At 34.0% G+C, this 17,298-nt stretch overlaps 1 protein-coding gene across 1 annotated transcript in view; it reads left to right on the plus strand.

Annotated features, from left to right (window-relative positions):
- LOC124533569 overlaps positions 1 to 17,298 on the plus strand; it is a 61,619-nt gene that overhangs the window by 35,207 nt on the left and 9,114 nt on the right. The window contains exons 4-7 of the mRNA XM_047108939.1: positions 3,777 to 3,824; positions 13,263 to 13,384; positions 14,443 to 14,658; positions 15,005 to 15,151. Coding sequence (XP_046964895.1) covers positions 3,777 to 3,824; positions 13,263 to 13,384; positions 14,443 to 14,658; positions 15,005 to 15,151 — 533 coding nt within the window. The remainder of the gene's footprint in view (positions 1 to 3,776; positions 3,825 to 13,262; positions 13,385 to 14,442; positions 14,659 to 15,004; positions 15,152 to 17,298) is intronic.

A 17,298-nucleotide genomic window follows, 5' to 3' on the forward strand; every position in this document is an offset into this window, starting at 1 on the left:
CATAGTTATACAATAGATGTATACACAAAGTGCAGACCATATTATGCAGGAGAGCTATAAAATTTCTGCTTAACGGTTTCCGGATGAACGCTATAAAGCAAAGGGAAATAATAGTAGTTTTTACCTCAGCCATCGTTCTGGCATGTTCTCGGACGACAAGAATGTGTAAAATGCAATTAGTTGATCGCAGTCATCTTCCAGGAATCGTGTCTCGTGAGGTTTTCTAATCCGCTCTAGTAACTAAACAAAAGTTTTTTCTTTACCTAAATCTACATTCTAATTATCATCTAACAAAATCTACAAACTCTTATTTGTCGGTGTTTCAATAATCTAATTAACATCATATAACACGTGATAGTGATACCACGCGATCTATTCTTTTCATTTAGGAAACTAAAATTATGTCATATAATATTTATAGTAATAAACAAATGTATAGTTAATATTTTTTTTAATTTAACTATTTAAATAAAACTATTTGACTTATTATATAACTTATGAACTTCGAAAATATAATGAGTAATATCTTAATCATAATAACTAGTAAAAAAAATTAAGGCCAGATTTTTAAATAGCTAATTAAATTGTTACTAAAGAATTAATTTAACACAAAGTACCTCCATATTAAATATTTTATTAGTAAATTTATTAAATCGTTATATTTTTTCAGATTAATATAAAATCGGCCGTATCGCAGAAAGTGATGTATGAATTTATAACTTTTTGTCCGCATTAAATTTTAAAATACTATTATTATTATTAATCTACACTTCAATACTTAATATTAATAGTGCGAAAGTGACTCTGCGTGTCTTTCTGTCTGTTACGCTTTCGCGGCTAGAGCACTGAACCAATGTTGATGAAATTCGGTATGTAGCAAGTCCAACATCCTCCGTCTTACCCTTCAAGGGGTAAATTAGGCATAAGCAAGTTCTTTAAGTACCTCAAACGAAAATGATAAATACCTAGTACGGAAAATTGGGATGAGAAATTCATAAGATAATTGTTTTTTTTCTTATTTCTACAAGTTTGGTTGAAGTAAATACCATTAGAATCGAGATGGCCCAGTGGTTAGAACGCGTGCATCTTAAACGATGACTGCGGGTTCAAGCCAAGGCAAGCACCGCTGATTCATGTGCTTAATTTGTCTTTATAATTCATCTCGTGCTCAGCGTTGAAGGAAAACATCGTGAGGAAACCTACATGTGACAAATTTCATAGAAATTCTGCCACATGTGTATTCCACCAACCCGCATTGGAACAGCGTGGTGGAATATGTTCCAAACCTTCTCCTCAAAGGGAGAGGAGGCTTTTAGCCCAACAGTGGGAATTTACAGGCTGTTGTTGTTGTTGTTTGTTGTTGTAAATACCATTAGAACCTCAATTTTCAGTGAGTTGACCGAAATTAATGCCGGACTCGGCATTAAATTAGACCGAGCCGCCCGAATCCCTAATCTAATCTATATTTTATAAGCGGCATATCTACCTTTTCCTGGCCATCGGTTTTAAAACTAAACATAGCTTTTTCGTTGTCTTAAAACGCTGTGTCTGACTGCGTTACCTACGTAAAGTAGGTATAATATATTATAATAAACTAACGAAAAGCCTAATGAAAACTTTTTAATTTAATTAGACATGGTTGTAAAAAACGAAATAGAACAAATGACAGTTCGTAATCTATATGAAAACATTATCTTATTATAATGATAGATAATGTATGATATTAATTTAAAAAAACACTCTCTACATTCTTCATTCGTTAGAGACCTTTTGAATTTTAAGAAGTGTGTAAAGTCTTCAATTGAATAATTTTATAAAGTTATCGTAGAATTAGATGGTAATGAATAATATTTGTCGCGTATTGGTCGGTTTCTTTCGTTAATTACACCAAGGCCACGCAGAGTGTTCCGGTTATATAATTGAGTACCTAATTTATTTACTTTATGTTATTAATATAAATTTAAGTCTCCGGCTACAAATTATCGCCCAGTTATATTAAAAATAACTAATCAACTTAGCTGGCTATATAAATCGAAATAGATCGAACAAAGTAAAACAATCAAAACATATCCATTTCTTACGTCTTGTGACATAATGACACTTTGTAATCATACCGTTACAAGAGTTTCGGGCGCATTAATGGCATGTTAACTGACGATTTAATGTGTTAATTATTTCAAACGTAACGTGAATTCAATTGACATTCACGGAATCGTGAAACGCTACTTGCGCATGCGCGCACGCGCCGCCGTTTTAGATTATATTAGGCACGATACAATAATTGAACAATTTCAAGTCAATGATCGCAACACATGAGGGCAACTTTATTTGTTATAATTATATTTACAAAATAATAAGAAGATAAATATAATAAAATCCTTCCGATTTCAAAGTTGTTTCAAAGTTTCTGTCGACATCCGTGAACTATAACTACACATAATGTCATGGTAACAGAATATTGTAGCTTCACGTCTCCTCCAGGAATATAAAGATAGTCGCGATACGATCTCTGAAATAAACAGAAATGTATCTTATCTTCACATCGGCGCAGGGCTACCGTGGATGCGTCACATTTCTGCTTCCAATGTTGCAAGTTCCAAACAAGTACACACATACTGCACATTTAATATATGAACATAATATATAATGCGCGAATTGTTTGGACGTCTGACATAATGATAAAATTCCTTGGCAATATTCGGTATAATATGGGTCTTATTCTCTAACAAACAAGCTATCTATGTATGTTGTATGACGGCTTTGTAATACTATTTCATGTGTTTTCTCTCGTGTTTAAGTTCAGAAAAGTTAATTCTTCAATGATTCCGCTCAGCCTGTAAGCACGTTGATTCGTCAGTATAATTCGTTCGCGTCGGTTGGGTCGCGTGCTCGCAGCAGGCCGCGGAAGGCCACGGGCTGATTACTCCTAATAAGCTTCGATCTGCTCCGGTAAATAAGAAGTTCTGAACTATGAGTCACTGCAAAACTGTTTCTAAATGACACCAATTAAAATGTCACAGCGGATACTGAGATCTCGTTTATTTGATGTAGTCTCTGACTCTGTCATCTAACTGTTTTAATTCATTTTTATTAAAGTTTAGCGTATATGCAAATATCAATGCCAATGCAATATCAAACGAACGAAATTTTATATGAATTATCTTGGCTAGAAAACGATCTACTTATGAACAATTCAAAACAAAAAAATATGTTACTAAACGTATTAAAAATAAATATGACCATTAAGGTACAAAACTCTTTTCTTTTGTTTGTTGTTCATAGTTTTAGATATTTCTTACCGAACTGATGGTAGATTTTTCGGTGGTGACAATCAATAAGCAAGAGTATCGTTACTCTATATTACAGATTTAGACTTTGTCAATATGAGTTTTGTAAAGCATACAGTTACATTTTATAATTACTGAGATGACGCATATAAAAAATAAAAAAATAGTCTTCAACTTAAAAAAATTGTGAACGTTGAAACCTTCTTCATCTTTCTAGGAAACAGCAATGATTATTTTTACAAAAGGTGGAATTATGCGTGGGCATTTTTAGTTTAACAGACTCCTTGCCTAAAGCTATTCTTCAAAAGGCACTTATAATATTTTTACTTACAATTTAAATATCAGTATTTTAAGTGAAATACTTATTTTAAAATTGTTAATGATTGCGGTGAAACAGACGGCCGAACCCTCGGCGCACAAAGCAAGGGTCCCATTGTCCGCCGCTAATTATCATAACATTTAAGACATTCCATTTGTTTGTTGTTGCAGCAAACCCTGGAGCCGGGAGTCGTTAACCTCGAGAATCTGGAAGCCAAGGTCGGTGAACTGTTTTATGCTTTTTTTATTTAATGTTTCAAATTACAAAGAGACATTATAGTGCACAAACATTTTTGTAACATGTATCAACCTATCTCAATAACACCCCACTGTTGACACGAGCTGGTTAATTTTTCACCCGAAGAATCGTAACTGCAATTCAATGGATAGTTGGTAATGGAATCTACACACCATCCCTGATTGGTCTCCACTGATGGTCACGGTTTGTGTTGCGAATTACAAATTAGTAATCAAAAGGTAATCATTGTTACAATTGAAATCAAAATTGCAACCTAAAAAAATAATTTCAGGTTACACTTACTCAAGAATTACCCGATTTTTGAAAATAGTATTCTATTATTCTTGTAATTGTTTGTAATTTAAATGTATGATGAATTTATTTGGAAATTCTAAAACATTTTAATTTACTATACGCCCGATAAAAGCCTGTCATCTAACATAATGTACAAAGTTCCAAGATCGGTTTTATCAGACTGTAATTGTAGATTTCACAAATTGTATATTTTTCTAAATATTTCCTATTATTACATGGCCTGCTTGGTCGATTTGTAAATAGCAGACACGTGCCATATCATCATATGATGCCATTAAAATTAAGGAAGCATTCGTTGGGAATGCACTTGCCTGCACATCAATAAAACTAGAAACATTAATTGCGATGGTATAAATTCTTGTAACAAAAAATATAGAAACCTCACCATAATAAATCATAGACCATTTACATAGACCGATAATAAGCAAAAAAAGGTAATTAAAGAAACCATTCTTGTAGTCTATTAGTCAGTCGTTAGGTACAGCTGTATTTTTAAACTTACTGGGATATCGATAAATGTATAAGATTATATCGACACACTATTAAAAAATAGTATAAAGTCTGAATTTACACTTATGAGTTCATCAATTGGTTTTAAGTCTACATTTGATTATAAAATGGTCTCGAACTAAAACTAAGCGACTTGTCGAATTTCGACGTAAATTTAATCTCGATCGATATTTATACCTTGCAGTTTGCGTACTTATCATTTGTCAAAAGAAATACTTAAAATAACACTCTGCTGTCAAATGAATTCAAGATAAACGATCAGTTCTGACAAATAGATATAAATATGAATCATGATCTAAAATAAAAATTGATACCACTTGATAACATCGACAGCACGTCCCCGCACTAATTGGCACGCACGCAAGATGGCGGTGGCAGGACAATTAGCGTCGCACAGATAACATCAGACATGATTGACCACGATAGCGTTGTTTACAGCCATTCCACGCGGTACATGCGATGTTTGTAAACATGTAATGCGACCTTTTTATATAAACCTTCGAAGCTTTTAACAATGTGCTGATTTAAGTCTCCGATTAAGTATATGGTATTAATTATGATTTTTTGTTAAGGCGTGTAACTGAAATTATTCTGAACTAATTATATTTGATAAACTTTATAATGGAAGGAACCTGCTAGCATAAAGCATGCGTGACGAGGATCATAGCCCAAGGTCTGGCTCCGAGATTAATGTAAGGAGGCATTGTGATACCAAAGTTAAAAATAAAACTAGCTGTATTGGATATTAGCATTGGTCAGTTCAAAATTGTTATTTAATGTCATGTACAGCACAAAATGAATATCATGGATGTTTTGTGCACGTGCACTTACGTAAAATATTTGTGCATTGATATAAATAACAAATAGGCAACAATTTGTCATTGAAAAAAACGTCGCGATTTAATGTACCAGACTAAGACAGCCCTGGCACGTCAATTTTAGTCTTGCTTCACGACTATGATCATGTTTCGTATCGATAAAGATTAAATCAGTTCAGCAATAAAAATCGATTTGTATCGTATATACTATACATAAATAAAAATTTTAACAAAAAGAAAAACCGACTTCAAACAAAACACTATTTTAAAACAAATGAATATGCACGAAAAAGTAATAAAAATAATTGCGTATTCAACATATTTTTTAGAGTCTTCCTAAGTTAAATGAAATGAAAAATATTAGACTACTTAAAAGTCGATTAACGATTATATCATGTAGTTATAGTTATTGGTATATTTGGAGCCGGTGTCAGCCACGGTGCCCTTGCCCCAACAATCAAAAGAAAGAAGCGATACGAGCCCCTTGATTGATCCAGTATATTATTGTGTAAAAGGTAATTTGTAAAAAACATATTTGTTAAAGTATTCTCGTATTGTTTTTTGATAGATATACTGTAGGGTTTTATTGGCTGACACCGACTCCAAATATAACAATAATTATAACTACATGATATAATCGTTAATCAACTTTTAAGTAGTCTAATATTTTTCATTTCATTTAACTTAGGAAGACTCTAAAAAATATGTTGAATACGCAATTATTTTTATTACTTTTTCGTGCATATTCATTTGTAATTGAATTGATAACCTCCTCCTTTTGGAAGTCGGTTGAAAAGTAATTAAGCCTCTTTGGAGGAGATTTTTTTCAAGTCTCATGCGGGATCATTTTTAAAAAAATACCCTCAATTCTGTGTGTTAACGCATAACTAACGATAGGATAGAATAGCGGTTGTAAAAGCAAATATCGCTAACCTGCTGATGGTCATCATGCATTGCAATTTTAATAACCTTTTTCCGAAGCGACTCTCTCGCCAACTTTTGCAAATCAATGATATTATGTCAAGGATTATCACGCACATGCCTTCAACTGTTGTACTAAATTACAATACAATTGAATGAATGGTGCATGAAAGCATACGTAAAAAACAAAATAAACTCTTCCCCTCCTGCGAATCCTTCTTTGAGCTTATAGAGCTGCATATCAATCATTCTACTGCTGAAAATTGTTCGTAATTTTTGATTAAAATTGCTTGCTACACAATAAGCTTTACACTACACCAGCTAATTAGATATTTAGAAATTTTACTCATCAGCTTCCTTAATTATTGTCACACTTACTTTAACTTTCTCTCTCTCTCTATCTATCTTTTTCTTGCATTTCGGTAAGCGTGTATTAAATACTAAAATAAAAACCAAACAATTAATACATATATACATACTTTTTTTGACATAAGCCTATATACCATAGAGGTACCCAATAATTAAGTGAAAATACATAAATAAAAAAATATATAACATTTTAATTGTATTTTTAAAATTGCCCATTATGTATATAATCTGATTTCATAATATGTCAACAATTGTTAAGACTGAAGTATCGTTAATCTCGCAAGAGCGCTCTTCCCCTCGTCGTCGCTCGTATTAATAACACAGATAACAAACACTACAAACTAACGATAGAGATAAAAGAGACAGCATCGCCACATATATTCTCACTCTTGAGTAATTCGTGTGAAAACAAATAAACATTCGCCGTAGGAAACGAGACAATCAGTGGGAATGGCGTAGATTAGGGCTATGAAACAACACCGGTTCCTGATCTTACGATAGTGGTTTCTGTTTATAGCTTCACTGGTTCGCGGTGTAATTTGCCGCTTACAGAATAAAATACGTATAATTAAGATGTAGATTTTACACAAATAAAATTAAACCGAGGTCTGAGGCTTGTGAGTGGTTTTATTTTTTGTTAACAAATACAACTTATGCAACTTGAGAAACTTAGATCTAACAAATTGAGACTTTTTTATGTGTTTAGTTTGTAAACTCGTTGCTTAACTTATTTATAATTCATCTTGCGCTCGGGGTATAGTGATTCTGTTATGTTCGGTCATGTGTCACGCGTGCTACTAAATGAATAATGTGAGATGGTCTAAAGGCCATTTGTCTAAGTAGACCTAGCAGGAGACATTTAATGTTTCGTAATTACTTACCGCTCCTCACTGCGGGAAAACTACATATGTTTAAGCATATGAATACAACTCAAATTGTTTACGTATTCGATTATGTCATTAAGTTATTCTTATGACACCTAAAAAATTGTAATGAATTATCCATAAATTGAACATAATTACTTAATACATTTTCAACAAACAATAAAAGGTCGTTAATTTATGACAGCGGGAGTTTTCCTCTGTTATGAAGGAAGATTGGAGATTTTCCGCCTTTTTCTATATACTGTGTGTTAATGGAGACACATAGCATAATTAAACCCCACTCAGCATGGTTTCCTTAAGTGCTTTTCATCTTATAAGTTCACTGCTAAACATGAGATTAATATGTGTAATAAATACAATTAATGAAATCATACTAATGTGGAATTTCTTCACATGATAAGCGATGTCAGTTGAAAGGAAAATTATGTAACGAAGATTAAGACGATAGAAGATAATATACGCAAAATATTTATAAATACGTTTTTTAAATGAATAAACATATATCGCCTAACAGCTAAGTGTAATAAAACCTAGAACACAAACTGGTTCTGCGTCAACAATTCACAAAATGTAATGTTAAAGTATCGTTCGTACTTGCACATTATTGCTTGTGATCTGTCGAGTAAACTTATTAAAAATACTTGTAAATGTGTTAACTTAACACTTCCAAGTGTGAACAAACACACAATGAACGTGTTAGCTTTCGAAATGGCAATGATAATACGATTTCACGTTATCTTCACACACTAGGCAATCCTTATTTAAACACGTACACACCTGTGATACTTTTTATATCAATTATTTTTTTTGTTTTGGCATTCTTTATTTTTTTTAAAATTTAATATTACTATATACTACTAATTATTTTCCTTTTTTATTTTAATCAATGAAAATATAATAATTTGTTCGCTATTTAGCAAAAGCTTCATCTCCTTACATCTTTGGAACCTTAGGAGTTTTTTTGGATCGCTGAATACCTGATATGGATGTTTTGATACCTTTGAACTTTTTCATTTATTCCATGCATACAATACATTATAAACATTAATTTAGCACGCTATAATGCGATATTTGACGGGACTTGAACCTGCAACATCTACAAACCTGTTCCCATTTCCTAAACACAGAACATTCACGCTTCGGCTTGTTGGAGGACGAAGAATTTGGGCATCCAATGTTAAGTGAACATCTTTGTCGCCGTCACCAATCACCTAAGCGCCTCTCATTATAAAGTACACTCTTATATTAGTGTTAATAAGTGCTACGCCTTAGGTACCGTGTATTGAACCAATCAAAACAAAATATCCCTTGCCGTATACAGCAGGCATAATCTGGCGAGGACCTCTACGTTATCAGAAATCTGCATAAGGATGCCATTTCCTCGATAAAGTTCTCCGAACGCATGTCCTCTATTCCTGTCCTACACTCCAAGTAATGTCCGAGATAAACAGTTTCCATACGTTTGTATCCGATCGTAAATCTTTATAGATATTTTTTTGCATTTAAATTATGATTCTAAGAATCTAAATAACCATAAAAACGGTACATAAAAGTCTTTATATTAAATAAATTATACTTTAAAGTTGTATTATCAAACTACTTAGCAGTTGAGAAGTTGATCATCGTAAATTTACGATCTTGTTAAACAGCAAAATGGCGATGCTATGAACTCAAGTCATGGCTAGTTCGCGCAGGAGTACATCGTCAGTCGTGGTTTGCCCGTAACAGTTAATTTGATCGTTTTTCCTATGTGGATATTTTAATTTATTGCATATATAGATTATATCTGCATACATATATGTTAATTATTGTACATTCATTTACTTTAAAGATTTTTATTGTTTAATGTACCTAATTGTATATTTACAAAATTAAACATAATACCTATATGTTTATCTCCGCTATGTACATACATCCTACCCGCTTTTTCACCGCCAAAAATAATATGAAAAAATACAAATGATCGCCTGGTTCGTAACCCACGATCATTAATATTCAAAATATCATCATTTACTGACTACACTTTTTATTATCCATCTATGGAGACTATCCAATTGAGTAATATAAGGAATATGTATATATACTTATGTTTATGACTAAATGTTTTAATATAGATCTAAATTTATGAATGGGCTATATTATAGTTGTCATATATAACATTGTTTGTAAGATCGTCCACCTGACGACCCCAAGGCTGAGCGGACCTTAGTCGCGCGCCGCCGAGTGGAACGGCGCGGGCGCAGGAAGCGCGGTAACAACCAACGACTTCCTCGCTAACCGCATTCAAGCCTGCCACCGTAGTATCCTAATTAAGGCGGCCTGTGCGCTATTATATACGACAAGATGCTACTTACAGCTTCAGGGAAATACCAACCATGGAATGTTATTAGAATTTATATTGTGTAGAATAAGTAACATAGTTAAAAAAGTTTTAGTTTATTTCTTAAAAGTGGCAGGCAGACTAGTCAATGGGCCAGCAGATGGTAAATGGCCATCACCGTCCATAGAAAAATCTACTTAAAGAAATATTAACCATTCTCCATAGCGCTACCAATCTCTACAGGTCAATACCAATCAGTATTGTTATAACTTTAAAGTCGATCAATGATATTTTGATATTGATTATGTACATTCAAAATATAGCATTTAAAGTTTTAATCAACTTTATTACGAGTAATTTTTATCATTAATAAAACCGGTTTTCTGTTCCGTCTTAGACTTTGATACTTCAGCTCATTAATTATAATAAGCACGTGTTGAAAGGTAACATCCAAAGCGTGTGGCATTAGTTCTCTTGCGTCTGATCACGGGGTTACGAGAGCTCTTAAATGCATAATAACAGCGAATAAGTACCGTTGTCGGTCTGCGGAACTGCAATTTGAACGTCCCTTCTGTTCTTCATTATTATTAACAACAATTGGCCTTTACGTTCGAAATAGTAAGCTAAATTACATCTCAAATAAACCGCTAATGAATAAGCTGGAACAAAAGTTGCAAGCCAAAGTGTGGTCAGTTTTAAACGTACGTAATTAATAATAATTAGTGTCCCATTCCACGCTGTAGAGTTCGAAAGGAAAAAACTTAATTATGTTTACATAATACACTTTTTGTGACTATTAGCTTAGCGTTGTAATTTGTATGTAAATTATTCGTGGTTGCCTAAATACTAGTATAAAGTATTGCTGTGTTTCGGCACGAATGAGCCATAGTAATTAGACACGAGGCCCGTGACATAGATCTTGACTTAGATCTTTTAATTGATGGCGTAAAATGTCATTTAAGTGTATTTCATACCGTAAGTGTCTGGGAACTAAAGAACTCGAGTTCAAATCTGAGCAAGCACTTTGAGCACATTATTCAAAACAGGCGTGGAACTAATACTTCTTGATATATTATCTGCATATAGAACTGGCATCAAACTCCTTAGAATCTACATTCCGAAACGGTATTAGCATCACTTAATATAGTTTTGTAAAATTTTTGTTCTAAAGGTGCATGTAAAAACCCTTCTTTAATTAAGTATATTTTACTATTATTATTTATATTGATTTATTTGATTATTAATGGCATGTATTATTTTATACATGCCATTAATAATCAATGTATGTATGGTGTGCTTTAACAATTGCATAAGTCGCTTGACTTTCTACAACATGTGTATTAATCAGCATGCATTTGAGCGGACAGTGGAATAAGAAAACATACAAGAAAATACATAAAAATACGTTTCCAAGAGGAAACTCTACCTTGCCCTAACCGTGGTATTCACAGACAGAAGATTGTCTCAACATAAAGTGGGCTGTTTAAGTGTTTAGACAACATGTTTGTCATATCTGCGCGTATAAAATTACTTAACGTGTAATTACACGCGATACTACGATGAAAAGTTTATTATGCCTGCATTACATCGCGCGGTAAATTTAATTTACAATTTATGTGAGTTAGACAACAGTTACATAACATTAATAAATGTTTCGAGTTAACGTAAAGTTCAATGTCATAACTTAATAAATTACGTGTTCAAAATCAAATATTGAACTTAAATTATTATGTTATCATGGTAAATAAAATAAATCCGTAACTGATTTTGTCAATTTGTTTGTTAAGCTTTAAAATCTGAACTAGTCAATCGATTATCAACGTGAAACTTTGCATATCCTTGAAAACAAAAAAAACACATAGGGCACCACGCGGGCGATGTGGTGGAAGGAAAATATACCTATAAATAAAAAAAGTACTGATGTATCAATGCAATATAACCACAGTGATCAGTACCACACAAGCTGTTCTCTTTGTAAATAATTATTATCTATCAATATATACCGTAATTCCTTATCATTAACTTTCTTAGCTTTTCTATTGAAATTATGAGGTATTTAAGTTTTGCCAGCGAACAGGATCTGGGGAAACAGAGAAAAGTTCATTTAGACGACCTCCGGGGTGGAGTGGTGTGTACACCGGTTTTCATGGGTACGCCACTCTGAGGTCCCGGGTTCGATTTCCGGCCGAGTCGATGTAGATTACCATTAGTTTTCTATGTTGTCTTGGATCTGGGTGTTTGTGGTACCGTCGTTACTTCTGATTTCCATAACACAAGTGCTTCAGCTACTTACATTGGGATCAGAGTAATGTATGTGATGTTGTCTCATATTATTATTATTATTATATATTAATATTTAAAACAGCACATATTGCAATCAAAGTGTTTTTTATAGCGAATTAAAAAAAGGGACTTCAATACTTTACAAAACCTATACATAGAGGGGAAGTAGTGGTTACGCAATAAGTATGAAGGGATTAAAACGTTCATTAATCATAGCGGATATGTGGTTAGTTTGATTACAGCTGATTGACATGATTTATTTAGTAATTTACTCACCGCTCCTACGCCGACGCCTGGCCCTGCGCCGCGCCTCACAATTTGTCACGTCAATGATGACACGCGTAGCGCATGCGCAGCGCAATGAACGAGAAAATGCGAGATAATCACTAGCTATCAATATAATTTTACCCGCTATGACACGGACTATTAATGATTCTCTCTTACCGGCGCTAGTGCATATTGATAACGCAATATTAAAGGAAAGTTTTAACGGTGTCGTACGGAAGCGGAAATCATTTACATAACTCACAATGACAGTTATTAGATAACAATTATTAAAAAGTAATTAGAGAATTCTGGGAGATTAAAACTCATTTAAAAATTGAAACTAAATTACAAAACCAACAAACGTCAGAACAAATTGGCCTCTGGACGAAGAGAGTGATTTAAATCATTGGCTCAAATAATTAATTATCTCACTTTTATACTGTAATTACTTGTAATTTTTTATATGATAACAATCACTCGCGTGATGAAAACAACGATAGACACAACTATAGCGTGAACAGTAATTAAAATGATAGCACATATACCGATGTCTTATGAAAGTTACGCTTTTTGTTTGTTTAACGTTTTTTTCTGCTTTACCCAAAAGATTCGTTCTTCGTTAACGTAAAAATGATGCAATGGAAAATGCAATGCAATATAACCAATAAGTATAATAGTAATAAGTAGTGTTCAAGTTCACTCTTCAAGGTTTAATCGTAATGTTTTATTCAGATGGCGAGCATCGAGGTGTCCCTGGCGGGCTCGCGGCGGCGCAGCGCGGGCGCGCGCGACGTGTCGAGAGAGCTGGACACGCTGCGGGCCGCTCTCACCGACAAGGACACACTCATACAAAAGTACATCTGATATTTTATTTAAATCCCATTTTAGAGAAATACCTATTATTACCTATTATTACCGAGCTTAGCTAGCTGACATTTATTTAATTAATAACATTAGGAACAATATATTATCTATCTTTTTTTTTAGTAGAGGTTGAGTCGAGATGTATTCCACCAACCTGCATTGGAACAGCGTGGTGGAATATGTTCCAAACCTTCTCCTCAAAGGGAGAGGAGGCCTTTAGCCAAGCAGTGGGTACAGGCTGCTGATGTTGTTGTTGTTTGTTGAGGTTGACCACCGAGAATATGGGCCTGATGATAAGGGGTTACCACCGCCCATAGACAATGGTGCTTTAAGAAATATTAATCGTCCGTTGCATTACCAATGCGACACCAACCTTGAGAAGTAAGATGTTATATCTCTTGTGCCTGTAATTGCACTGGTCCACTCACCATTCAAACCGGAAGACGACAGTACTGAATACTGAAAAAGATTGACAAAAATGTCGCTAAAATTCTTTCGACAGTGCTTCTAAGTCAGAAGTCAGAGTATTTTCCTTTGCGGTAGTAAATTAATTTACATTTGAGTGAGCAATAACGGCGAGATAATTTTGAAATCTTGTTTATATTGTATTTATTACAATATATTATATTCATTATTATATTATTCATTATCAATTAATTTGCAAATGCTATATTACAAGCTTAATTTATGTTTATACCGTTTCAATAAATAAATTATTCATATTTACGGCAATAAATTATATAGTTAACCTACTTATTATATTAGTCTTAACCTCTCATGAACTCTTAAGAATATATCATTAAAATAATATTTGGAAACTCAAAAATTCAAAACGGCTTGATTTAAAAATGCTCGTGGTAACTTGGTATTTATTTATACGTGCGAGTGTCCACACGTCCAAGTACACAAATCATTAGATTCATTCCATATACATGCAATAATAGTGGTAGTTTACTCTAGACTAAATTTTTTCAGCTGTAACCAGACCGCTGAAGAGAGAATAGTGCAGACCTGTCGACAAATTACCTAAAACGCTGCATTTTTCTAGTTTAAAGAAACAACTGAGCGCGTCTCTCAGTGCAGCGCGTTTGGCGGCGCAGGCCTCGTCCCCGTGCACGAGTCCGCGCGAGGAGGCGCCGGCGCTGTCGCAGGACGACCGGCGGGCGCTGGAGGAGCGCGCCGCCGCCGTGCGCGCCGAGCTGGACTCGAGGCGCGCCAACATGCAGGAACTGAAACGCCGTCTGGAGAAGACACACGTCACAGAGTTAGTTTAATAATTATAACAGTTGATTTGTATTTATATTATGGCTTTCTCTTTAAATAGTCAATTCTGAAATGACAAATTTTGAAACCTTATTTTTGATTAATTGATTTAAGAATTTAAATAAGTTTTAAATAATGATAATAACCACTTATGAATCTCCATCTGTCGAATGATGTATGCCACATGTATATCAACCGGTATTAGGGTAGTGTAATGGAATAGGGAAAACAAGAATTTTCCAGACTATTATTCTCAGTTTCATACATCATTAGATCCTCTCATAATACTGCACTGTAAACAGCCGTATTTTACAATGGAAGTATTTATAACTGATGATTGTTAACAGGAACATAGACACGCGAATAGAGCAAGCCGAGCTGCAGTACGCGGTGGGGCGCGAGGAGCTGGAGCTGCTGACGCTGGGCGAGCAGGCGCGCGCCCTGGCCATGCTCATCGAGCAAGCGGACGTCGCGCACCGCACCACGCTGTACAGGTACCACACACCCATCAAATACGCATTCGTCACGACTAACGACAGGCTATGGGAAATGGGATATACAATTACATGGTTTTAATGTCTCTATTGAAATACTCGTACAAATACGCTTGTACAGAGTTTACGTTAATTTTGACGAGTTTTTTACGAGTGGCGAGCCATAAAGATGATGCGATAACAGCCAACAAATTATCAGTAATTGTAAAAATAGTAACGCCACAGCCCACCATTGTTCTGGGGGCGGAGACCATCCCAGTGCTTTCTTTGATTCTTTCATGCAAATGCAATCATTGGGAAAAATCTCACACCCAAATGTAGGTTAATCCGTCAATAGTAGAAAGTTCAGATCGAGGAGCCGTCGATTGAGATATCGGCCGTAATTGATATCTCGTAACACTGACACGCAACGCCTATATTGTATACTCAGAACAGATCTTGCACTGACAGTGTTATGATATTATTTATGTAATCAACGTTCAAAATTAAAATATTCTTTATATTTATAAACAAAATCTTAAACCCAAAATTAAACAAACAATTCCAGAAGGCTCAATTACTTTTGTATCCTTGAGTTTCAGGATCCAAGCGTGCGTAAAGCTCTGTCGTAGATGCTTATCGTGAAATTTTCTTTAGGAAAAGTCTTTTTATTTTTCTAATTTTAAACAAACAGTTCGTCTTTAAATGTATAATAAAAGTTAAAAATTTGACTATGCGATATCCATTGATCGAAATTTTCATATATTGAAAAAACGAATGAATAATTAAAAAAAAAACAGATAGACACTGTTGCAGGAGCAACGACGATATGCATAATTATACGGTATATACTTGATTTTAATGAAAGTGACATTTCAGTACTACAGTATAACGATAATATATTATCAGACGACAATACTACTCTCGCAATAGTGTAATAAAACGAAAGGTTAATATTATGATTTATAGCAAAGCTTAAACTTCAAACGCTGCCACTATTATTATAGGTAATTACAATACCGGTGTACCTATATATTTCTACTCTAGACGCAATTTGTGAAGATCTCACGGTTTTTCAGAAGGCTAATGGGTGAAAAGTGCTCGGAAGCAAAATGACACTGATCGATCTATTTGCGGCGTCTGATTAATATTAATTGCGCGATTTCCATTGTTATTTAACAATTCCCACGTGCCTGAGGCTATAAATAAACTAGTAATATTTTCCTACACATTTATTATAAACTGGTTTTTTATTTGCGATAACCGGTGCGTTGGTAGCAATTAAACTTTTTTTTTTGTTTCATTTCTCTCATATTTGAATAATATTTGAAGTGTAGGGTGTTCGTTCCAATAAACCGTAACCATAATATACCTATGGCTTGTTGATGTTTCGATTACACTTGGGAAGACATGACAAATGTCAAACATGTTTCTAAACATCTATTCTAAAAGTCTAAGTACACGATCTATTTCCCAAACACAATCTTTGTTTTTGTAAGCAGTATTGGTTTCTGAATTATATTGTGATTGGAAAATGAAATCTTCAAATTAATAGCACTTTTTTTATCTTTATTTATTATAGAGGGTTTTTTCACTAAGTGAATATGTCACCCTCGTCATTATATACAGTTAAATACATTTCTCACATCACATTAGTACAATACAGTCATAGATAAGGCTTTCTAATTTCTATTTTTGAGAGTTAAATTTACAAATTTATATACAGATTTAGCTTCGTTAGACAATGGGGAAGCTAAAATGTAATAGCACTTTTGTTACACCGACTGTCATGATGACGTTTTATATATTCTTAGTATGAACTCCGTTACAAATCTATTTCCGCTCCCTTACACACAAACACGCAGTTCACAAAAGAATGCTAACCAGAGTCTCTCTTAATTCTTGTTAAGAAAGTGAAATAGTAAATTATTAACCACTTTTAATTTCACTGCAGGCCAGTGATTATTTTTACAATAGAGTACGATTTTTCGAATTACATATTAAAGTGAGAGTTAGAGAAAGTGTTGAATAGCCTGTGGTCGGTCGGGTTACCGTTCTCTCGCGGTGATCATTAACAAAGGATCCTACTTTTGTTGTTAATATTCACAAGATATGACCAGAAGAGACAGCATCGCTACCCTTTTTATTTTAAATATCTATTGGACTTT

The sequence above is a fragment of the Vanessa cardui genome, chromosome 11 (genome assembly GCF_905220365.1).
Source record: "Vanessa cardui chromosome 11, ilVanCard2.1, whole genome shotgun sequence".
NCBI classification, from domain to species: Eukaryota; Metazoa; Arthropoda; class Insecta; order Lepidoptera; family Nymphalidae; genus Vanessa; species Vanessa cardui.